The sequence below is a fragment of the Somniosus microcephalus genome, chromosome 27, assembly GCF_052327205.1.
Source record: "Somniosus microcephalus isolate GS21.2 chromosome 27, FLI_Smic_1.0, whole genome shotgun sequence".
In the NCBI taxonomy this organism is placed as follows: Eukaryota; Metazoa; Chordata; class Chondrichthyes; order Squaliformes; family Somniosidae; genus Somniosus; species Somniosus microcephalus.
In genome coordinates, this window is record NC_141013.1 from 38,192,421 (window position 1) to 38,216,915 (window position 24,495).

General features: G+C 44.7%; 1 protein-coding gene across 4 annotated transcripts in view; it reads left to right on the top strand.

Annotated features, from left to right (window-relative positions):
• Positions 1-24,495, top strand: part of efl1 (elongation factor like GTPase 1) — a 369,111-nt gene that overhangs the window by 287,265 nt on the left and 57,351 nt on the right. The window contains exon 20 of one of the 4 annotated variants that reach the window (XM_085968865.1): positions 17,589-17,691. The exons of the other annotated variants lie outside the window; for them this stretch is intronic. Coding sequence (XP_085824991.1) covers positions 17,589-17,657 — 69 coding nt within the window. The 3' untranslated portion in view covers positions 17,658-17,691. Of the gene's footprint in view, positions 1-17,588; positions 17,692-24,495 lie in introns of those variants that run through there. 4 annotated transcript variants of the gene reach the window in all.

Consider the following 24,495-nt stretch of genomic DNA (forward strand, 5'->3'; position numbering starts at 1 on the left):
TGAGAACACGTACTTTTCGTTAAACAGTGAATGTTGATGACATCATTTTGGCAACTGGTTTAGAGGAGATAAAGCTTTAAACCATGTAAGGAACTGATTTGCTATACACAATCAAAATGACAAATTGTTGATTGAAGTTGTTGGAGCCCCTTGGAGTTAATGATTTTGTTTTGCTATGATTATTCACGCTCAGTCACTCTTACCACTTTTGATGAGAGCCTCAACACCCAGCTTAAAAGGGTCTGTCAGAATATGCCTTTGTCACAGAAAGTATCACAGTAGTGGATAATGGACATTTGAGAGATAATCGAGAATTCCTAAATTTTGGTCTTGTGTATTTGATACAGCAATGCCCAGGCTTGGGAATGAAAACAAGCAGAGTACAATAACTCACAAATTTATAGGCAGATTTACAGATACTCCCAGCAAATAGAGTCAAGAGTAGAGAAAAATGGTAAAAAGACAAAATTAAAAGCTCTTTATCTGAATGCACACAGCATTCGTAACAAGATGGATGAGTTGACGGCACAAATAGAAATAAATGGGTATGATCTGATTGCCTTTACAGAGACGTGGTTGCAAAGTGGCCAAGGCTGGGAACTGAATATTCTGGGACATTTGATATTTCAGAAGGATAGACAGAAAGAAAAAGGAGGTGGGGTAGCTCTGTTAATAAAGGATAAGATTAGGGCAGGGGTGAGAAATGATATTGGCTCAGAAAATCAAGATGTAGAATCAGTTTGGGTGGAGATAAGAAATAGTATGGGAAAGAAGTCACTGGTGGGAGTAATCTATAGACCCCTTAACAATAGCTACACTGTAGGACAGAGTATAAATCAAGAAATAATGGGGGCTTGTAAGAAAGGTACTGTAATAATTATGGGCGATTTTAATCTTCATATAGATTGGAGAAATCAAATTGGCAAGGGTAGCCTCGAGGACGAGTTCATAGAATGTATTCGGGATTAGCTAACTAACAGAAAACAGAGAGTCGGAATAAATGGATCATCTTCAGGTTGGCAAACTGTAACCAGTGGGGTGCCACAGGGATCAGTGCTGGGGCCTCAACTATTTACAATCTATATTAATGACTTGGATGAAGGGACCGAGTGTACCGTTGCCACATTTGCTTATGATACAAAGATAGGTGGAAAAGCAAGTTGTGAGGAGTACACAAAGAGTCTTTTTTTTTCCGCTTATGGGATCTAGGCGTCACTGGCAAGGCCAGCATTTATTGCCCATCCTTAATTGCCCTCGAGAAGGTGGTGGTGAGGCGCCTTCTTGAACCGCTGCAGTCTGTGTGGTGAAGGTACTCCCACAGTGCTGTTAGGGAGAGTGTTCCAGGATTTTGACCCAGCAACAATGAAGGATCGGTGATATACTTCGAAGTCAGGATGGTGTGTGACTTGGAGGGGAACTTGGAGATGGTGGTGTTCCTATACGTCTGCTGCCCTTGTCCTTCTAGGTGGAAGAGGTTGCGGGTTTGGGAGATGCTGCCGAAGAAGCCTTGGCGAGTTGCTGTAGTGCATCTTGTAGATGGTACACACTGCAGCCACGGTACGCCGGTGGTGGAGGAAGTGAATGTTTAAGGTGGTGGATGGGGTGCCAATCAAACGGGCTGCTTTGTCCTGGATGGTGTCGAGCTTCTTGAGTGTTGTTGGAGCTGCACTCATCCAGGCAAGTGGAGAGCATTCCATCACACGCCTTACTTGTGCCTTGTAGATGGTGGAAAGGCTTTGGGGAGTCGGGAGGTGAGAAACTCGCCGCAGAATACCTCGCCTCTGACCTGCTTTTGTTGCCGCAGTATTTATGTGGCAGGTCCAGTTAAGTTTCTGGTCAATGGTGTCCCCCCAGGATGTTGATGGTGGGGAATTTGGCAATGGTAATGCCGTTGAATGTCATGGGGAGGTAATTGGACTCCCGCTTGTTGGAGATAGTCATTGCCTGACACTTCTGTGGCGCGAATGTTACCTGCCACTTATCAGCCCAAGCCTGAACGTTGTCCAGGTCTTGGTGCATGCGGGTATAGACTGCTTCACTATCTGAGGAGTTGTGAATGGCACTGAACACTGTGCAGTCATCAGTGAACATCCCCATTTCTGACCTTATGTTGGAGGGAAAGTCATTGATGAAGCAGCTGAAGATGGTTGGGCCTAGGACACTGCCCTGAGGAACTGCTGCAGCGATGTCCTGGGCCTGTGATGATTGACCTTCAATCACCACAACCACCTTCCTTTGTACTAGGTATGACTCCAGCCAGTGGAGAGTTTTCCCCCCCGATTCCTATTGACTTCAGTTTTACTAGGGCTCCTTGTTGCCACACTCGGTCAAATGTTGCTTTGATGTCAAGGGCAGGGAGGAAAAAGAGTGGGAGAGCAATAGTGGTAGGGGATTCTATCGTAAGGGGAACAGATAGGCGTTTCTGTGGCCGTAGACGTGACTCCAGGATGGTTTGTTGCCTCCCTGGTGCCAGGGTCAAGGATGTCACTGAACGGCTGCAGGGCATTCTGAAGGGGGAGGGTGAACAGGCAGAGGTCGTGGTTCACATTGGGACCAATGACATGGGTAGGAAGAGGGATGAGGTCCTGCAGCAAGAATTTAGGGAGCTAGGTAGCAGACTAAAGAGCAGGACCTCAAAGGTTGTAATCTCTGGATTACTCCCGGTGCCACGTGCTAGTGAGTATAGGAATAGGAGGATAGAGCAGATGAATGCGTGGCTAAAGAGTTGGTGCAGGAGGGAGGGCTTTAGTTTCCTGGCTCACTGGGCCTGCTTCTGGGGAAGGTGGGACTTGTACAAGTCGGACGGGTTGCACCTGAACCAGAACGGGACAAATATCCTTGCGGGGAGGTTTGCTAGCACTGTTCGGGGGGGTTTAAACTAACTTGGCAGGGGGATGGGATATAGAGTGGAGCTATAATAGGGGGTGATGTACAGTCAAATATAGAGGAAAAATTAAGTCAGACTGGAAGGCAGAGCAAATATGTAACGGCACAAGGGAGTAGGGCAAGGCTAAATGGCATTTATTTTAATGCAAGGAGTCTTACGAATAAGGTGGATGAACTAAAGTTGTTGATGAACACATGGGAGTATGATATTGTTGCTATCACGGAGACATGGTTGAGGGAGGGGCAAGACTGGCAGCTCAATATTCTGGGGTATAGAATCTTCAGGCGAGACAGAGGGGGGGGTAAAAGAGGAGGGGGTGTCGCAATATTAATTAAGGAGACAATTACTGCTGTAAGGAGGGATGATATATTAACAGGTTCCTCTAATGAGGCCATATGGGTTGAACTTAAAAACAAAAAGGGGGCTAGCACTTTGCTGGGAGTGTACTATAGGCCCCCAAACAGCCAGGGGGAGATAGAGGAACAGATATGTAGGCAAATCTCAGAGAAGTGTGCAAATAATAGGGTAATTATAGTGGGGGATTTCAACTTCCCCAATATTAACTGGGATAGTCAGAGGGTGAAAGGCTTAGAGGGTGCAGAATTCTTAAAGTGCATCCAGGAGAGCTTTTTGAGCCAGCATGTAGAAAGTCCTACAAGAGAGGGGGCGGTACTGGACCTAATTCTAGGGAATGTGGCCGGGCAAGTGGTAGAAGTGTTAGTAGGTGAGCACTTTGGTGACAGTGACCATAATTCGGTGAGATTTAAGGTAGTCATGGAAAAGGACAAGGATGGACCGGAAATAAAGGTTCTAAATTGGGGGAAGGCCGATTTTAATATGATAAGGCAGGATCTGGCCAATGTGGACTGGGATCAGCTACTTGAAGGAAAATCAACATCGGAGCAATGGGAGTCTTTCAGAAAGGAAATTGAGAGAGTACAATGGCAACATGTTCCCATAAAGGTCAAGGGTGGGGCCAACAAGCCCAGGGAACCTTGGATGTCAAGGGATATACGAGAATGGATTAGGAAAAAAAGGGGGGCTTTTGCCAGATACAAAGGACTAAAGACAGAGGAAGCCCTAGAGGAGTATAAAAAGTGCAGGGGGATACTTAAAAAAGAAATTAGGAGAGCGAGGAGGGGCCATGAAATAACACTGGCGAGCAAAATAAAGGAAAATCCTAAGGTGTTTTATATAAGTATATTAAGGGCAAGAGGATAACTAGGGAAAGAGTAGGGCCCATTAGGGACCAAAGTGGCAAACTGTGTGTAGAGCCAAAGGATGTAGGTGGGGTTTTAAATGAATTTTTTGCATCTGTGTTCACTATGGAGAAGGACGATGTAGACATTGGAATCGGGCAGGGGGACTGTGATATACTTGAACATATTAGCATTGAGAGGGAGGAGGTACTAGCAGTTTTAGCAGGCTTAAAAGTGGATAAACCCCCAGGCCCGGACGAGATGTATCCCAGGCTACTATGTGAGGCAAAGAAGGAGAATGCAGGGGCTCTGACACAAATTTTCAGAACCTCTCTGGCCACTGGGGATGTGCCAGAGGACTGGAGAACAGCTAATGTAGTACCATTATTCAAGAAGGGTAGTAGGGATAAACCAGGGAATTACAGGCCAGTGAGCCTAACATCAGTGGTAGGGAAATTATTGGAAAAAATTCTGAGGGACAGAATTGGTCTCCACTTGGAGAGGCAGGGATTAATTAGGGATAGCCAGCATGGCTTTGTCAAGGGAAGATCATGTCTGACCAATTTGATTGAATTTTTCAAGGGGGTGACTAGGTGTGTGGATGAGGGTAGTGCAGTGGATGTGGTTTACATGGATTTCAGTAAGGCTTTTGATAAAGTCCTGCATAGGAGACTGGTCAGGAAGGTAAGAGCCCATGGGATCCAGGGTGCCTTGGCACATTATATCCAAAACTGGCTTAGTGGCAGAAGGCAGAGGGTGATGGTGGAAGGTTGTTTTTGTGACTGGAAGCCTGTGTCCAGTGGGGTACCGCAGGGATCGGTGCTGGGTCCCTTGCTGTTTGTGGTCTACATTAATGATTTGGATGTGAATGTAAAAGGTATGATCAGTAAGTTCACAGATGACACGAAAATTGGTGGGGTGGTAAATAGCGAGGCGGGAAGCCTCAGGTTACAGGACGATATAGATGGGTTGGTCAGATGGGCGGAACAGTGGCAAATGGAATTTAACCCTGAAAAGTGTGAGGTGATGCATTTTGGACGGACGAACAAGGCAAGGGAATACACAATGAATGGTAAGACCCTAGGAAAGACAGAGGATCAGAGGGACCTTGGTGTGCATGTATATAGATCCCTGAAGGCAGCAGAACAGGTGGATAAGGTGGTTAAAAAGGCATATGGGATACTTGCCTTCATTAGCCGAGGCATAGAATATAAGAGCAGGGAGGCTATGATGGAACTGTACAAAACGCTGGTAAGGCTACAGCTGGAGTACTGTGTGCAGTTCTGGTCGTCACACTATCGGAAGGATGTGATTGCTTTGGAGAGGGTGCAGAGGCGATGTACCAGGATGTTACCTGGGCTGGAGCGCTTCAGCTATGAAGAAAGACTGGACAGGCTGTGGTTGTTTTCCTTGGAGCAGAGAAGGCTGAGGGGGGACCTGATTGAGGTATACAAAATTATGAGGGGCATAGATAGGGTAGATAGAAAGGAACTTTTTCCCTTAGTAGAGGGGTCAATAACAAGGGGGCATAGATTCAAGGTAAGGGGCAGGAGGTTTAGAGGGGATTTGAGGAAGAACTTTTTCACCCAGAGGGTGGTTGGAATCTGGAACTCAGTGCCTGAAAGGGTGGTAGAGGCAGGAACCCTCACAACATTCAAGAAGCATTTGGATGAGCACTTGAAATGCCATAGCATACAAGGCTACGGACCAAATGCTGGAAAATGGGATTAGATTAGACAGGGCTTGATGGCCGGCGCGGACGCGATGGGCCGAAGGGCCTCTTTCTGTGCTGTATAACTCTATGACTCTGTGACTCTCACTTCTCCTCTGGAATTCAGCTCCTTTGTCCATGTTTGGACCAAGGCTGTAATGAGGTCAGGGTCTTGGCGGGACCCAAACTGGGCATCCGTGAGCAAGTTATTGGTGAGTAAGTGCCGCTTGATAGCACTGTCGATGACACCTTCCATCACTTTGCTGATGATTGAGAGCAGACTGATGGGGCGGTAATTGGCCGGGTTGGATTTGGCCTCCTTTTTGTGGACAGGACATACCTGGGCAGTTTTCCACATTGTCGGATAGATGCCAGTGTTGTAGCTGTACTGGAACAGCTTGGCTAGAGGCGCGGCTAGTTCTGGAGCACAAGTCTTCAACACGATAGCTGGGATGTTGTCGGGGCCAATAGTCTTTGCTGTATCCAGTGCGCTCAGCCGTTTCTTGATATCACGTGGAGTGAATCGAATTGGCTGAAGACTGGCTTCTGTGATGGTGGGAACCTCGGGTGTAGGCCAATATGGATCATCCACTCGGCACTTCTGGCTGAAGATGGTTGCAAACGCTTCAGCCTTGTCTTTTGCACTCACGTGCTGAGCTCCACCATCATTGAGGATGGGGATATTCATGGAGCCTCCTCCTCCCGTTAGTTGTTTAATGGTCCATCACTATTCACGACTGGACTAAGCAGGACTGCAGAGCTTTGATCTGATCCATTGATTGTGGGATTGCTTAGCCCTGTCTATAGCATGCTGCTTCTGCTTTTTAGCATGCATGTAGTCCTGTGTTGCAGCTTCCCCAGGTTGGCACCTCATTTTTAGGTACGCTTGGTGCTGCTCCTGGCATGCTCTTCTACACTCCTTATTGAACCAGGGTTGGTCCCCTGCCTTGGTAGTAATGGTAGAGTGAGGAATATGCCGGGCCATGGGGTTACAGATTGTGGTGGAATACAATTCTGCTGCTGCTGATGGCCCACAGTGCCTCATGGATGCCCAGTTTTGAGCTGCTAGATCTGTTCTGAATCTATCCGATTTAGCACGGTGGTAGTGCCACACAACACAATGGAGGCTGTCCTCAATGTGAAGACGGGACTTCGTCTCCACGATGACTCTGCGGTGGTCACTGCTACCAATACTGTCATGGACAGATACATCTGCGACAGGTAAATTGGTAAGGACGAGATCAAGTAGGTTTTCCCATCGTGGTGGTTCTCTCGCCACTTGTCGCAGGTCCAAACTGGCAGTTGTGTCCTTCAGGACTTGGCCAGCTTGGTCAGTAATGGTGCTACCGAGACACTCTTGGTGATGGACATTGAAGTACCCCACCCAGAGTACATTCTGTGCCCTTGCTACTCTCAGTGCTTCTTCCAAGTGGTGTTCAACATAGAGGAGTACTGATTCATCAGCTGAGGGAGGGCGGTAGGTGGTAATCAACAGGTTTCCTTGCCCATGCTTGACCTGAAGCCATGAGACTTCATGGGGTCCGGAGTCAATGTTGAGGACTCCCAGGGCCATTCCCTCCTGACTATATACCACTGTGCCACCAACCCTGGTGGGTCTGTCCTGCCGGTGGGACAGGACATACCCAGGGATGGTGATGGAGGAGTTTGGGACAGTGGCTGAAAGGTATGATTCTGTGAGTATCACTATGTCAGGCTGTTGCTTGACTAGTCTGTGAGACAGCTCTCCCAATTTTTCAATGTCTGCAAAGGGATATAGAGAGGTTAAGTGAGTGGGCAAAAATTTGGCAGATGGAGTATAATGTGGGAAAATGTGAGGTTATCCACTTTGGTAGGAAGAATAAAAAAGCAAAATATTATTTAAATGGAGAGAGAGTACAGAATGCTACGGTACAGAGGGATCTGGGTGTCCTCGTACATGGAACACAAAAAGTTAGCATGCAGGTACAGCAAGTAATTAGGAAGGCAAATTGAATATTGGCCTTTATTGCAAGGGGGATGGAGTATAAAAGTAGGGAAGTCTTGCTACAACTGTACAGGGCGTTGGTGAAACCACACCTGGAGTACTGTGTACAATTTTGGTCTCCTTATTTAAGGAGGGATATACTTGCATTGGGGGCAGTTCAGAGAAGGTTCACGAGGTTGATTCCTGAGATGAAGGGGTTGTCTTATGAGGAAAGGTTGAGCAGGTTGGGCCTATACTCATTGGAGTTTAGAAGAATGAGAGGTGATCTTATTGAAACATATAAGATTCTGAGGGGGAATCTCGAACTAGGGGGCATAGTTTGATGAGGAATTTCTTCTCTCAGAGGGTCGTGAATCTTTGGAATTCTGTAATCCTGAGAGCTGTGGAGGCGGAGTCAGTGAATATATTCAAGGCAGAGATAGACAGATTTTTGAAAAACGGGAATCAAGGGTTATGGGGAGTGGACCGGAAAGTGGAGTTGAGGCGAAGAGCAGATCAGCCATGATCTTATTGAATGGTGGAGCAGGCTCGAGGGGCTGAATGGCCTACTCCTGCTCCTATTTCTTATGTTCACAGTGTTGTGTACTGCACCCTCGTGCTGGAATAGAAACCCAGATGTTGCAAGTTTGAATCCCACCATGGCAAGTTAGTTGGACTGTTGTAAATGCCCAACTGATGCGCTTCTTTTGTGAGGTAAAGGAGCCTGCCACCTATCTGTGACTCCAGTCCCACACTTGCTAATGTCCTGCTGTCCTCTGAAGGGGCCTCGCGAGCTCGTCTTGTTTTGAATACAGGAAACTTTGTGTTATCCGGAGGCTAAATGTCCGGCAAGCTCGAGCCACCGGCAAAAATCAGGAGCCGTTTCGTTAGGTTTTTTTTCTTTTCGTTGCATTTTTCTCAACAGTCAAAGCTCTGCAAAGTCTGTAGCTAAGCAACAGCTTCAGCTAGAGATGCTACAGAGACGCTTGCCGACTGTTTAGAACAGGGTTTGTTGATTCACACGGAGCTGAAAAGCTCCGTATGCTTCAACATTAACGCCGGTTTGTCCGGCAGTTTTGAGGGAACGGCAGCAGCTCGGTCCCGTCGGTGCCGGATAGCGCAAAGTTTCCTGTAACCTCTTAATGTCTCTTCACTTCCTTTGTTCCCTCCCCAGCCCTCCTTTCGATCTATTTCCTTTCCTTTCCAGTTTTGAAGAAGGGTTTCGACCCGAAACGTCGACTCTAATTTCTCTCCGCGGATGTTGCCTGGCCTGCTGAGTTTTTCCAGCATTTTCTGTTGTTATTTCGGATTTCCAGCATCCGCAGTATTTTGCTATCGTACTAGTTATTTTTTTTATATTGCTACAGAAGACCCAACTTCTCGGGGGACGGCTAGACAGACGGGTAATCAATAAATAAAAATAAAAGTTGGATGATTGCAGGCCCACAGCACCCGATTTTTTTCTTTTAAATCAGCAGGGAAAAGCATATATTCAAATTAACCATGTTTTTTAATGTTTGATTTTTAAAAAGGACAACGAAGAGAAGCTCTTCCAAGTGAATTACTGAGTTGAACAGGGGCCATTTAGCCCCTCGAGCCTGTTCAATGAGATCATGGCCGATCTGCGACCGAACTCCATGTACCCATCTTTGCCCTATATCCCATAATACATTTGGGTAACAAAAATCTATCAATCTCAGATCTAAAATTAATAATTGATCTAGCATCAATTGCCATTTATAGAAGAGAGTTCCAAACTTCTACCACCCTTTGTGTGTAGAAGTGTTTCCTAATTTCACTCCTGAAAGGTCTGGCTCTAATTTTTAGACTCTGCCCCCTAACCCTAGACTCCCCAACCAGTGAAAATAGTTTCTCTCTATCTACCCTATCTGTTCCCCTTAATATCTTGAAAACTTTGATCAAATCACCCCTTAACCTTCTAAATTCCAGGGAATACAACCCTAGTTTGTGTAATCTGTCCTGGTAATTTAACCCTTGGAGTCCGGGTATCATTCTGGTAAACCTACGCTGCACTCCCTCCAATATATCCTTCCTAAGGTGTGGTGCCCAGAACTGCTCCCAGTGCTCCAGGTGTGGTCTAACCAGGGCTTTGTACAGCTGCAGCATAACTTCTACCCCCTTGTATTCTAGTCCTCTAGATATAAAGGCCAGCATTCCATTAGCCTTTTTGATTATTTTCTGTACCTGTTCATGACATTTTAGTGATCTATGAACCTGGACCCCCCCAAGTCTCTTTCGACCTCTACTGTTTTTAATTTTTCACCATTTAGAAAGTACCCTGTTCTATCCTTTTTAGGTTCAAAGTGGATGACCTCACATTTGCCTACATTAAAATCCATTTGCCACAGTTTTGCCCATTCACCTAATCTATCAATATCTCTTTGTAATTTTATTCTTTCATCCATACTGCCGCCTATCTTTGTGTCATCGGCAAATTTGGATATGTGGCTTTCTATCCCATCATCTAAGTCATTAATAAATACAGTGAATAGTTGAGGCCCCAACACAGATCCCTGCAGGACACCATGAGTCACAACCTGCCAATTAAGAGTACCTGCCCATTATCCCATGCAGGGAACATAAAAATTGAATGTAAAAGTTTTTATAGATATGTGAAGAGAAAAAGATTGGTGAAGTCAAGCGTAGGTCCCTTGCAGTCAGAATCAGGGGAATTTATAATGGGGAACAAAGAAATGGCAGACCAATTAAATATATACTTTGGTTCTGTCTTCACAAAGGAGGACACAAATAACCTCCCAGAGATGTCGGGGAACATAGAGTCTAATGAGAGGGAGGAACTGAAAGACATCAATATTTGTAGGGAAATGGTGTTGGGGAAATTAACGGGATTGAAGGCCGATAAATCCCCAGGGCCTGATAATCTACATCCTAGGGTATTTAAGGAAGTGGCCCTAGAAATAGTAGATGCATTGCTGGTCATCTTCCAAAACTTGATAGACTCTGGAACAGTACCCATGGATTGGAGGGTAGCTAATGTTACCCCACTATTCAAAAAAGGTGGTAGAGAGAAAACGGGGAATTACAGACCGGTAAGCCTGACATCGGTAGTGGGGAAAATGCTAAAGTCCATTATAAAAGATGTAATAGAAGAGCACTTGGAAAACAGTGACAGGATTGGACAAAGTCAACATGGATTTACAAAAGGTAAATTGTGCTTGACTAATCTACTGGAATTTTTTGAGGATGTAACGGGTAAAATAGATAAGGGAGAACCAGTGGATGTGGTGTATTTGGACTTTCAGAAGGCTTTTGATAAGGTCCCGCATAAGAGATTAGCGTGTAAAGTTAAGGCACATGGGATTGGGGGCAAGGTATTGACTTGGATAGAGAACTGGTTGGCAGACAGAAAGCAAAGACTTGGAATATCTCCAAGTTTGCAGACGACACAAAACTGGGTGGGCATGTGTGCTGTGAGGAGGATACCGAGAAACTCCAGTATGATTTGGACAGGTTGGGTGATTGGGCAGAAGCATGGCAGATGCAATATAACTTGGATAAATGCGAGGTTATCCACTTTGGTGTCAAAAACAGGAAGGCAGATTATTTTCTGAATGGCAATAGATTGGGAGAAGGGGAAGTGCAACGAGACCTGGGTGTCCTTGTGCACCAGTCGCTGAAGGTAAGCATGCAGGTGCAGCAGGCGGTTAAGAAGGCAAATGGTATGTCGGCCTTCGTAGCAAGAGGGTTCGAGTACAGGAACAAGGATGTCTTGCTGCAGTTGTATCGGGCTTTGGTGAGACCACACCTTGAGTATTGTGTGCTGTTATGGTCACCTTATCTGAGGAAGGATGTTCTTGCCATGGAGGGAGTGCAGCGAAGATTCACCAGGCTGATACCTGGGATGGCAGGAATGACGTATGAGGAGAGATTGGGTCGATTGGGCTTATACTCGCTGGAGTTTAGAAGAATGAGAGGGGATCTCATTGAAACTTATAAAACTCTAACAGGACTAGGCAGACTAGATGCAGGAAGGATGTTGCCGATGGTCGGGGAGTCCAGAGCCAGGGGTCACAGTCTAAGGATAAGGGGTAAGCCATTTAGGACAGAGATGAGGAGGAATTTCTTCACCCAGAAAGTGGTGAACCTGTGGAATTCTCTACCACAGAAGGCAGTGGAGGCCAATTCATTAAATATATTCAAGAAGGAGTTGGATATATTTCTTAAGGCTAAAGGGATCAAGGGATATGGGGAGAAAGCAGGGACGGGATACTGAATTTGGATGATCAGCCATGATCTCGCTGAATGGCGGAGCAGGCTCGAGGGGCCGAATGACCTACTCCTGCTCCTATCTTCTATGTATCCCTGCTCTCTGTCGACTACTGCTCAGCCAGTTTCGTAACAAGGTCAATAATTTGCCTTCAATTCCATTGGCTTCAACCTTAGTAAACAGTCTGTTTTGAGGGACTTTATCAAATCCCCTGTCCACTACTTTAGTCACCTCTTCAAAAAATCCAATCACGTTCGTCAGGCATGACCTACCTTTTACAAATCCATGCTGGCTCTCTCTGATCAGCTGAAAATTTTCAAGGTGCTCAGTCACCCTATCCTTAATTATAGACTCCCGTAATTTCCTGACAACAGATGTTAGGCTAACTAGCCTATAATTCCCTGGTTTCCCTCTCTCACCATTCTTAAATAGCAGAGGGACATGTGCAATTTTCCAATCTAAAGGAACGTTTCCTGAATCGAGAGAACTTTGGAAGATTATAGTTAGGGCATCTGCAATGCTCTCACCTACTTCCTTTAAAACCCTGGGATGGAAACCATCTGGTCCTGGGGATTTGTCACTCTTTAGTGTCATTATTTTCTTCATTACTGTTATTTTGCTTGCATTAATTTTGTTGAGTCCCTGTCCCTGATTCGATATTAGTTTCCTTGGGATTTCCCAAAGAATTGATCAAATAGAATCATTTTCTTTCATTCTAATATTCTTGATAACTGTAGTCATTTCCTTATGTAACTACATTTAATGTACCTTCTAATGTGTGTAAGTATTTTTAGAACATAATTGATGCTTAACGTATACAAAATAACATTGAGAAACAATTAAATATACAATAGTACAATTCAGTTGAGCTACAAAGATAATTTGAATGGAAGAGAGGAGATTCTGAAGGATTCCAGGCCAGGCACAATGGTCAACCATGGCACCAGAATATCAATTTTACCTTTAAAGACCTTACATTTATTTGCCGCCTTATCCCATCCTCATCATATCCTCAGCACATCTCAAAGTGCATCAAATGCATTTTAGGGGCATGCAAGGCAGCTGAAACATGTTAGTACCGACCTATGCAAACCGTCTCATCCATCTGCTACACTGAGAACAGGTCAGTAAGGCTGAACTGGTACAGGAGGTCAGTGCAATGGAAGACCACTTTTGCTAAGAGTTCATCTTGCTGGAAATGGAATTTGGACTTGATTTCCCCATTTTCCATAACCTCCGGAGACACCTGGATCTCACCTAGCACCATGTGACTGATGGGTTCGCCAGTTGCCAAACAGCACTATATCAATCAAATGACTCTTTCCAAGGTGAAAGCGGATCTCATGGAGTGTCCCAAGAGGCAGAGATCTGTATTGGAAATATAGGTTCCACTAATGTAAGCACTACAAGGTATTATAGGACCTATAAAATAAATCAGTTGTCTTGCAGTCTGTTGGATCAGTCATGCTAAAGGTCACCAGTGCTAAAGGTCACCAAACGGATCACCTGTCAAAATTAGCGTGACTCAGATTGGGCCGCCATGCTGTGTAGATGTGCTGGGTGGTCATAGAATTCATTGGAAGTTGAGCAGAATAAAACCAAGAAATTAGTTTCCCTTCTCGATGAACGAAAATCATTAAATCCGCCAAAGTTATAAGTGGCTGAACAGGCTGCTCTAACACAGCAGTGTTAGACAGAAATTGGAAGCATTCGAGGAGGTAAATGGTGGTAATAGAAGAAATTAATCTTTAAAAGCCTACGGGGGAAAAATTGGGTTGCTTTGCGCCTCCTGTTAGCGCCCCGAGGGAGCATTAACGGGGCGCAAAACACCTAGCGCCCGGGCGCAGCGCCGCTAACGCATCCCGCGAAATTCAGCGGGAGGTTAGCGGTAGCCGGTAGCGCCACGGGCGATGATGTCGCCCCGGCCACAAACTTCGCTAGTGCCCACTGACCTACCGCTGGACGCTATGTCCGACAGGGTCAGGGTGCTGTGTTTGCAGCCGTGGCGACGCAAGTTAAAGGGCAGGCGCCGGCCGACCTTTTTTTTGGGCCGCTTGCCAGCACCTGCCCCCTTTCGCCGCTTCCTGCGGGGTGCTGGCCGCGATCGGTCAGCCCGGCACTCCTCTTGAGTGCCGGGCACTTATGCCGGCACCCCACTCCCCGGTGGTCCAGCATGGTCCTGGAGCGCGCTGCGCTAGCCCCTTCCCCTTTAATCGTGCATGGCGCTGCTGCACGTAGCACCGCAATATTGAATGGTAGCGCCCCAAGAGGGAGAGGAAGCGCTTCTGTTAGCGCCCCGACTCCTGCTTGGGGCGCAACCATTCAATTTCCGGCGCGGGGATGCTAACTGTTATGGGGCACTAAATGTAGGCGTGTCCCAATTTTTCCCCCTGCAGCTTTTGCAGAGATAGGACCAGAGTACTTTCCCATCAAAAAGCTTTCTATTTTACTTTTTGTTTCACTTTTTCTTTCTACCCCTTTGAATCATAGAACCGTTGACCAGTCACAGCACAGATGAAGGCCGCTGGCTCACTGGCCCTGAATTTGCAGTCAGCAGCGAAGCAAATGTGTTTGTTGCTGGCCCTGAAGTACACTCCGCACAGGAATCGCGCAATCCCTGAGTCGAGAACATTGGGTTTTCCAACCTTGAATTCAATTCAACGCAACTCAATGGGAATCCCCTTGTTCAAGTGGCTGTGGCATCAACAGGATCTCTAAGCAGTCGATCAGAAGGCAGAATTCTCAGACAGCGAACAAGGAAGTGGGTTAACCCTTAAAATTCTAACTTTTTTAAATGGTTAGCGAGAGCAAAAGAAAGATTGAGGTTCTCACATGGGGAAAAGGCAAACTTAAAATAAAGATGCACAAACTAAAAAAAATTTTTTTTTTGTAAAGTTTCTTAAAAATTTAAATTTTTATTAAAATGGACAAATTTGACACTGCACAAAATTATTAGTTTTACAGGCCCTTAACATTTGTTTAGCGGTCAGTACGCTGTTAAAACCCCAGTTACACCTAATCCCTTTGGGTCTAACTTTTAGTGGGGAATTTAACAGCACACTTCCTGCGGAAGAGCCGAAGTTTTCATCAGTTTTATTGCATCTTGACCGAACAGTAATGAATAGAGGAGACGGAATGTACCTTTTACTATTTACTGAGTAAATGGGTGGACATTACAGCACATTGTCTGCATGGCAGAACCCGAAACTGAAAGTGAAAGACAAAGTAAAACCGAGCCCCCCAGCACCCCCTTCAGGTAACACCCGGGAACTGGGACAAACTTAATTGAAGCAAAACTCAAAACACAACAAGTTTCAATGATTTACAAGAGTTCACCGATTCCCGGCTCTGTGGGGGGTGGTGCACAGCGCGCAGACAGTTTTGGACTATCCTCGACAGACTGCAACTTTGGAATTTCCGCATGCACCAAATCCCGAAGTTGCAGTCAGTTTCAAAGGTGGTGTGACAGCGTACTCTGAGAGTACATCGTCGTACCAACCACAAATTCAGAGCCATTGTGTCAGTGCCGACTCTTTGCTGGAGGATTCCAAAACGAATCCCACTACTCTGCTCCCTCCATAGCCCTTTTCTTTCTTATATTTATCCTTGGGGGGAATGTGGCCAATGCTAGCAAGGCCGCATTTATTGAACACTTGAGAAGGTGCTAATTGGGCCTTCTCGTATCTCTCCAGTCCTTGTGATTATGGTAGGGAATTCCAGGATTTTGACCCTGCAACGCTGATATATATCCTCCAAGTCAAGATGATGTGTGGCTTGGATGGGAATTTGGAAGGGGTAGTGTTCCCACAACATTACCACTCTTGTTCTTCTTGGTGGTCGCAGGGAATGGAAGTGCAGTTGAAGTAACTTTGGTGAGTTGCTGCAGTGCACACTGTAGATCGTACATACTGTAGCCACAGTGCACCGGTGGTGGAGGACATGGATGTTGAGTCCAGAGGAATTGACTCTATCAATGCCGTTTGTAATTTTGAAACCTTTATTAAGTGCTACAAAGTATTTACAGCACAGAAACAAGCCATTCGGCCCAACAGGTCCACGCTGGTGTTTATGCTCCATACGAGCCTCCTCCTACCCCTCTTCATATCCTTCTATTCCTTTCTCCCCCATGTGCTTATCTAACTCTTCCTTCAATGCATCTATGCTGTTCACCTCAACTACTCCATGTAGTAGCGAGTTCCACATTCTCACCACTCTCTAGGTAAAGAAGTTTCTCCTGAATTCCCTATTGGATATATTAGTGCCTTATATTTATCGCCCCTAGTTCTGATCTCGCCCGCAAGTGGAAACATCTTCTCAACCCTTTCATAATCTTGAAGACCTCTATCAGGTCTTCTCTTTGCTAGAGAAAAGAGCCCCAGCCTGTTCTACCTTTTCTGATAGTTATAACCTCTCAGTTCTGGTATCATATTAGTAAATCTTTTTTGCATCTTCTCCAGTGCATCTATATACTTTTTATAACTGTTCACAGTACTCCAGGTGTGGCCTGACAAAAGTTCTATGCAAGTTAAACATAACTTCTCTGCTTTTCAATTCTGTCCCTCTAGCAATGAACCCGAGTGTTCTCTGGTCCAGTGGAGATAGTCCCATTATCTCAAGTTTCTCCGCATAACTGGCATCATCCTACTTTAAGAGGAGAGCCTGGGATTGTGCAACAGAGTACTATGAGAGTAAAACTGAATGTGGTCTAGCAGATTGAAATACAAATGTTTATTGTGCACTGATCACAGACAGATGCCCATTTCCACTGCTGTTGGAAAACCACAGAACCAGCCTTTGTGGCTCTAACCACTACCACATAACTATAAGAACATAAGAAATAGGAGCAGGAGTCGGCCATTCGGCCCCTCGAGCCTGCTCCGCCACTCAATAAGATCATGGCTGATCTGATCTTGGCCTCAACTCCACTTTCCCGCCCGTTCCCCATAACCCTTGACTTCCTGTAGCTCAAATATCTGTCTATCTCCGCCTTGAACTAGATTTTAACTAAATTTTAAACCTTAATCATTTTCAATATATAAAGTTATAAAAAAAAATTGTGAGCTGGCAAAATCAAAGTTCATGTGCTTTACTTTGCATTGCCTACATAGAGATACCTCTCCAACAGAACTCTCTGCTTGCCATGCAAGTTGTTTGAAAATCTTGCGTCAAGCTACAGTCAGATGGTCATGGTTAGCTCAGGGGGTCATTTCACACCTCAGTAAAAAGACATTCTCAGAGATAGAAATTTTGGTTGGGCTGCTGAACAGATTTCTATGGTCATTACAGTCTGTTCATGTCGTGAGTTGAAATATTTTTGATCTTTTGGGATAATTGCTAACTCTTTTAAATTCTCACACAAAGCAAGTAGTTAACCTTTTGGTTCAGTGTGCAAATATACTGTGTATGATAACGAGCAAGACTTTGAGCAAAATGAATAATAACAAAGGAAATACCATAGGATTGAATTTACATTATGCAAAATGACTGTTTGAAAATAAAATGTAGGCTTTGATATTTTAAATTACTTGGTGGTGACAGTTTCATAGCAGTTACCACTGCATATTTTTATTTTTATTTAGATCTTGGACAGGGAAAAGCAGAACACGACAGAGAAAAAGAATTGGTGTCCATTTAACTGGTGTAACTAGAGGGATTGATTTAATTAACAGCGATGCTAAAATTAAGATGCCTTTACTCTATTGGTCATCTTTAAAGTGGATGGCTCTTGTGACCATATGTAGAAATATTATTTATAGTAAGAATTGGAAGTAGAATCACCAAAGCAATCTGTTAATACAGCTCCTGTTTGTAATAAATTCTGTTTATAATCTGATTATAATCGCTCCACCTTTGGTGGTTGTGCCTTCTGTTGCCTAGGCCCTAAGCTCTGGAATTCCCTGCCTAAACCTCGCCGCCTCGCTACCTCTCTTTCCTCCTTTAAGACTCTCCTTAAAACCTACCTCTTTGGCCAAGCTTTTGGTCACCTGCCCTAATTTCTCATTATGTGGCTCGGTGTCAAATTTTTTGTCTTTTAATACTCCTGTGAAGCGCCTTGGGACGTTTTACTACGTCAAAGGTGCTATATAAATGCAAGATGTTGTTGTTGTTGTTTGATGGGTTGGATTTTTTTTTCAAGTTTCCAGAATCTAGAGCTCCTACCAGCACAGATGTCAGTGGTTACATGGTCAGTCTACATGGTTAGACCTGCAGTAGTGACTGTCACCACTGCCTGTCCTCTGCTACTGATTCACCCTTACTTTTACTGGTTTCAGTTGTGTTTTACAATCAAATTCCTCTTCTCAATATAGTCAAGCAGAACTCAAAAATGGAAAGAAAGTGAAGGTTTTTTTAAAACCTTTTTATGCTGAGAAAACAAACTCAATTGATGTCAGGTCCCATTTTGTCATTACAGATTTGTTTTCCTCCCATTTGTGGTGAGATCGCAAATAGCTTAGTTTCACCAACTGGGGCTAATGCATCCAAATGCTCAGTATTGAATTCTGCTAGGATTCTGAGTGCCAATGACACGGAAGATCTAGATTCTCCTTTTTATCGTCTACGTACCCTCTTGATTTATCAAGTAAATCTCATGGATACTTGTCTTAATATGAACACTCTTCAGTTTTTCAGCATGGCTTCTCCTTCCTAATCTGCCTTCAGATTGTTTTTCCTCCCCACTCTTTTTAGTTGCTTGCTTATCACAATATGAACTCATCCTGCAGTATTGCAACAATGAATCTGAGATCTATTGTAACATAAGGATGAGACACCGGTCTTTGGGACTGACTTTAAAGAAATATTGTTTAAGTGATGTATCTCGACATGGAGCTCAATGGACATTAGTTGTTCTATCTCCATATGACAGCCTTGATAATTTTAGCGTGTCACCTAATGTTGCCTACCTTTCCAAATATCTGGTTGGCCATCTATGTTAGTTTCATCTTGTTCAATTGAGAATTCCACTTTTAGTTTCATGATCAGTCTCAATATTTCTCACCCACATTTTCAACTTAAACCAAGTAAAAAATTGTACATTGGCTCCAAAAGTCCTTTCCTAAAATGGCAGTCATAGATGATGGGGTCGATTTTCGTGGAGCCGTCAGGCGGGGTTTCAGGCGTGTGGGGGGGGGAAATCCCGAATTCGGGGGTCCTGACACCATCCCGCCCAAAACCCTGCTCCACGCAACTTTCAGAGGCGGCGGGTACCCGCCCTGCACTGGGACCCGCCGAAACCAGGCGGGAAGGGATTAGTGCCAATTAATTGCCTGTTAACAGGTAGTTAACAGGCAGTTTTTAGCCTAATCCCTATTTTGAGGGGTTTCGTGTGGGATTCCCGACGGCTCCAAACCACACCAGGTAGAGCAGGCGGGCCGTCGGGTTGGAGGGGTCGCGATGTCGGTGTTCAGGTGAGTGATGGGTGCATGAGTGCAAAGGTAAGTGTGTTTGGTGTGTCTAAAGTGTGTAAAGAACTTTTACTTACCTGTACTTACCTTAACAGCCTTTCTTCCTGTAGCCGTCGGGAACCCATCACTCAGCCGGAACTTAAAGCTGAATGGCTGCGATCTGTGAAAAGTGACAGCCTTCAGCTTTGAGTGCCGGTGTGAGTTCTAACTGAGTCTGTGCAGAAGGACTCATGTCAGAACTCAGACTGTCAGTGTTTCACAGCTTGAAACAGCTGTGAAACACTGATATTTCATCTGTCAAGAACTCTTGACAGATGAAATTGCAGTCTGTGACGTCACCTGTTGCCGGGTGGCACTTAATTGGCCTGCTGAGCCCGCTGGGCGGGCTCAACAAGGTCAATCAAGGGAAAATCGTGCAGATTGGCCGGACGTCGAAGTAGGCGGGTCAAAAACCCGAAAGTTGTAGTCCCGCCGCCTTCCCAACAGCTTCAGGAAAATCGACCCCGATGTCTCTGTTTCTTTCATTGGATTATGTAAGTGGTTTCAAGGAAAGAAGGACAGAAATTAACTCTCATCTTCAGAAGATTGTCATATTCAAATTGTCTAATACAGAAGTTTTTTAATCTTCTGACATACACAGCTTCCTCTTCCCTTCAGTACTCGCTCTCCCACATGGAGAAGTTGACTAAGAAATATCTGGAAAACCTGTTTTGGGTTAAGCATGCCGGTCCAATTATCCTCTGTTGTCAATGTCTTAGAAGGCGCTTTGCAAGTACACATACAAAGATTAAGCATTTTGAGGAAGAAACCTATTATTTCATGACCCTATGAAATCCTCCAGCTGGTGATCTGGCCTGGCATTAGGAATGGGGTAAAATAAGTGAGTCATTAAGCTCATCGGCACTTTGGATGCTTGTGCGCAGAGCATTCTTTAAATTTTCTATTGTATTAGGACAATTCGTCCTGCAGTACTGCAACCATGAATCTCAGATCTATCGTAGTATAAGGATGAGACACCGGTCTTTGGGGACAACTAAAAAAATATTTCTCTCTGAGAGCCCAATGGGCATTAGTTGTTCCATCGCCATATGACAGCCTTGATAATTTTAATGTGTCACCTAAAGTTGCCTACCTTACCAAAGGTTTCATTGGCCATTTTACCAATTTCATGGGTAGCATTCATAGTCAAGCATCATGTCTAAGTCAAACAATCCACAGCGCTAAATCACGTGGCAGTAGCCACATGCAGGCGGAAGAGAGCGTGTTCCAATGTTGTCTCTCGGATTGCAGTAAAGTGCAATGGTGGATGTATGAACGTTTAATGCTGTGGCCAGTGAAAAATATCCAGCATTACAGTAATAGGGTTTTTCTTTCAACATCTGGGTTTTGTCTCGTACAGGCTTTTGAGTTGAACAACACGGGTGAAGTTATGACGGTCTGCCAACGATGTGGGAGTAATTTGAAGTGGTTAATTAAGAGTAGCACACAGCATTAAAATGTATTGGCTGAAAAGCAACTTATTCTATAGCATATAGACAGACTTGGGCAAGGAGAGCTCCACTTTTTCTAAATTGTAACAGTTACCTCCTTGCAGTAATCTGGTTACTGAGTTGCACACAGTCTTATACTCTACTATCTCTTTGAAATAGTAGGTAGTACCAGCCTGAAGGTCTACAGACTAATGGCTCTATATTTACAAACAAGAAGCAAAACAATTATATATCTTAACAAGAATATCCAGTCAAGGTGCATCTGATGGCCAAAATTCTTGATGTTGCACTACAAAACAGGAATAGGCCATTCAGCCCCTCGAGCCTATTCTGCCATTCAGTTGGAGCATGGGTGATCTGTACCTCAACTCCGTTTACCCGCCTTAGCTTTATATCCCTTGATTCCGTTACCTAACAAAAATCTATTGATCTCAGTCTTGATCGCTCCAGTTGTCCCAGCATCCACAGCCTTTTGGGGGAGAGAATTCCAGGTTGCTACTGCTTCCTGATTTCCCTCCTAATCGCTGATTTTCAGATCATGTCCCCTCGTTCTTGATTCCCCCGTCAGAGGAAATAGTTTCCCTGTCTCTACCCTGTCGAATCCTTTTAAGTTTTTAAACACCTCGATCACATCATCAAATCTACCTTTATTGGTCTCTTAACACTAACTTGTGGAACAAGAGTAATTAATGGTCTCTCCAGACATCAAGCTTTTTGGTGAACTTTCTTAATGTCTTAAAGCTCCTGTGTTTAACTCTGCGAATGTCAAAACTAACACTTCTGGGTAGCTTTCAGACGTTCTCTTTCTCAGGTCAAACAACATCCCATGTAACTTTTCTGATTAATATAGGCAATTGGTTGAATTAATCAAACAATACAACAATAGCCTGCATTTATATAGCACCTTTAACATAGAAAAATACCCCAAGGTACATCCCAGAAGCGTAATCAGACAAAAATTACTTGATTGATAAATAAAATTAAACTGAGAAGACAGGCTTCACAACATGCATGTTAATTTATACCAGGTTGCCCGAGATATGAGCAATCGCTCACCTCTGTTGAACCTGTATTTGACAACGGAACAAACAATTTCCTTCGATCAAAGAAAGATTTTTTAATTAATTCAATGCAGCAAATCTGATCCAACATCAAAGAGACCCTTCATGCCACAGTCGGAGAAAACAAACAATGCAGGCGTTGTCACAGGGATCTTCCGGCTTTACTGGTTTTAAATTGATAGTTTTGCAGAGTTCTCCGTACTTGGGTCACTCAGTGCCATCCAGTTTAAGTATTAGAAGGTACAGAGGGGCTTATTCCAGCCCATCTTTACCAAGGCCTGCTGCATGGTCTTTTAAGAACAGAAGAGTATAGGAACAAGAAAGCCCATTCAGCTCAATGAAGAATATCGCTACTCGGTGGCATGCTGTCCATTTCTTCGGCTTTTCCTAAGTTCATGCCATGTTTCAGTATTTGCCAGGATGTGGGATGCCTAGATGGCATTTGATAACTCAACACCTTCCTAGTCCCTATGGCTCAGCATTACACCAGGCAGTGCATTTGAGGTCCGAGCTTGAAGTAGGTTTAACATTACTAACACGTACCATTACTTCCCATTCCTTAAAACCAACCAATCAAAAAGCACTATTTATGTAGAATTGACTAAATCTCTTTAGTACGTTTGGTGAATGTACATTTTTTACAGTGAGCAACCAGAAACTACCACAAATGCACTCAATGTTCAAAGAATCTGTTGTCACTCAGTATAAAGGTTTATCGCCACTTGGATGCAATATTGGGGGATTACATATGTCAAGTTTAGGAAAGAAAGGAGAAGGTAATTACAGATTTCTTTAACTTACAGCTTCAATTGTGATGTAGAGAATGAGGGGTAAAAGGGAACTTAATGCAGAAAAGTCCAGCGTAGAGTTCTATCCTCAACTGAAGTCTTATGCCAATAAGACCAAGTCTTCGCATTGTGGTGGTTTCACTGTGATGCAGCTTTGTGGCAACTCTAATGTCAGACATGGCGCTGACATGACGCTTTTCACTAAAACAAACCCTTGACAGTTGAAGTTTCTGTAATAGGCTAACATATGTATATACAGGAAACGTTGTGTTATCCGGAGGCTAAATGTCCGGCAAGCTCGAGCCACCGGCAAAAATTAGGAGCCGTTTTGTTAGGTTTTTTTTCTTCTCGTGGCTTTTTTTCAACAGTCAGGCTCTGCAAAGTCTCTCTGAAGCTGTTGCTAAGCGACAGAGACGCTTCCAAGGTATGGCCGACTGTTTAGAAGCTGTTGCTAAGCAACAGTGTTTGTTGCCAGATACGGAGCTGAAAAGCTCCGTATGCTTCAACGTTAGCGCTGGTTTGTCCGGCAGTTTTGAGGGAACGGCACCAGCTCGGTCCCGTCGGTGCCGGATAGCACAAAGTTTCCTGTATTTGGAATAAAGCTTACTAAGGAGACTATAAAATTGGGCCATTTTAATCCAGTCATTAATTATTTTGCTGGCTTGACAAGCCAGTGGAATTTTATATTGTAACAGAACCATTTTCTCAGCAAGTCACAATTGTGCAGTGCTGAAATTAATCCAAGGCCTGGAACTTGCGGTTGTAATGATGGCAAAACTGTCAGCATTCGCCATCGTTACTCTGTAAAACTGACAGCAACTTCTAGAGTCCGCACTTGCGCAGTTAAACGCGGAAATTTAAAATTGCTGTCAGTGATACCCTTCTCCACAAGGTGTGCTGGTGCAGTCCTTGCAGATTAATTAGAAATCACTGAATTAACATGAACTTCAACTTTTTACGCACTTGAACCCTCTAGTATATCGTTCCTCTGTAGAACTGTAATATTATCGCTGGTCAATACAGGTTGAGCGACCCAAATCCGGAGTTCCGGAATTCGGACTCCGGGACGATTGGTGGCAGGGGTCCGGAATCCGTAAAATGTTCCGGAATCCGGACAATCTGAGGGAGGCTTAGCAAAAGCGCAACCTGGGCCCATGCATTTCCGGACTCGACACGTGCTTCTGAGGTCCGAAGTCCGGAAATAGCGCAACCTGGGCTTGGGCGTTTCCGGACTTCGGACATCAGAAACACGTTCCGAAGTCCGGAAAAACCCGAAAACCAGTTCGGCCTCGGTCCCGAGGTTGCCGGATTCGGGACGTGCTACCTGTACTGCCACCACTCCCCCGTCTTTTTTCCTTCCCTATTCCTCCTGAATACATTGTAGCCAGGAATGTTTAGTTCCCATTCCTACCCATGTTTAAGCCAGGTCTCCGTTATAGTCGCTATATCATAACCCCATGTGTCAACTTGCGCCTGTAGCTCCTCGACCTTATTTGTAACACACATGCATTCCAATATCATGCTAGTCTGCTTTGCTTTTATCCTCCATCTAATTCCTGCTCCTGCTACAGTATTCTTTGTTCTGTTGCTGTTTGTCCCTCCTAGTTTTCTGTGCACCTTGTGTCTCCTCTTTGCTGCTGCGTCTTGGCACCCCTTCCCCAGCCAAATTAGTTTAAACCCTTCCCCCACCCAGCACTAGTTAATCTCCCTGCAAGGACATTGGTTCCAGTCCTATTCAGATGCA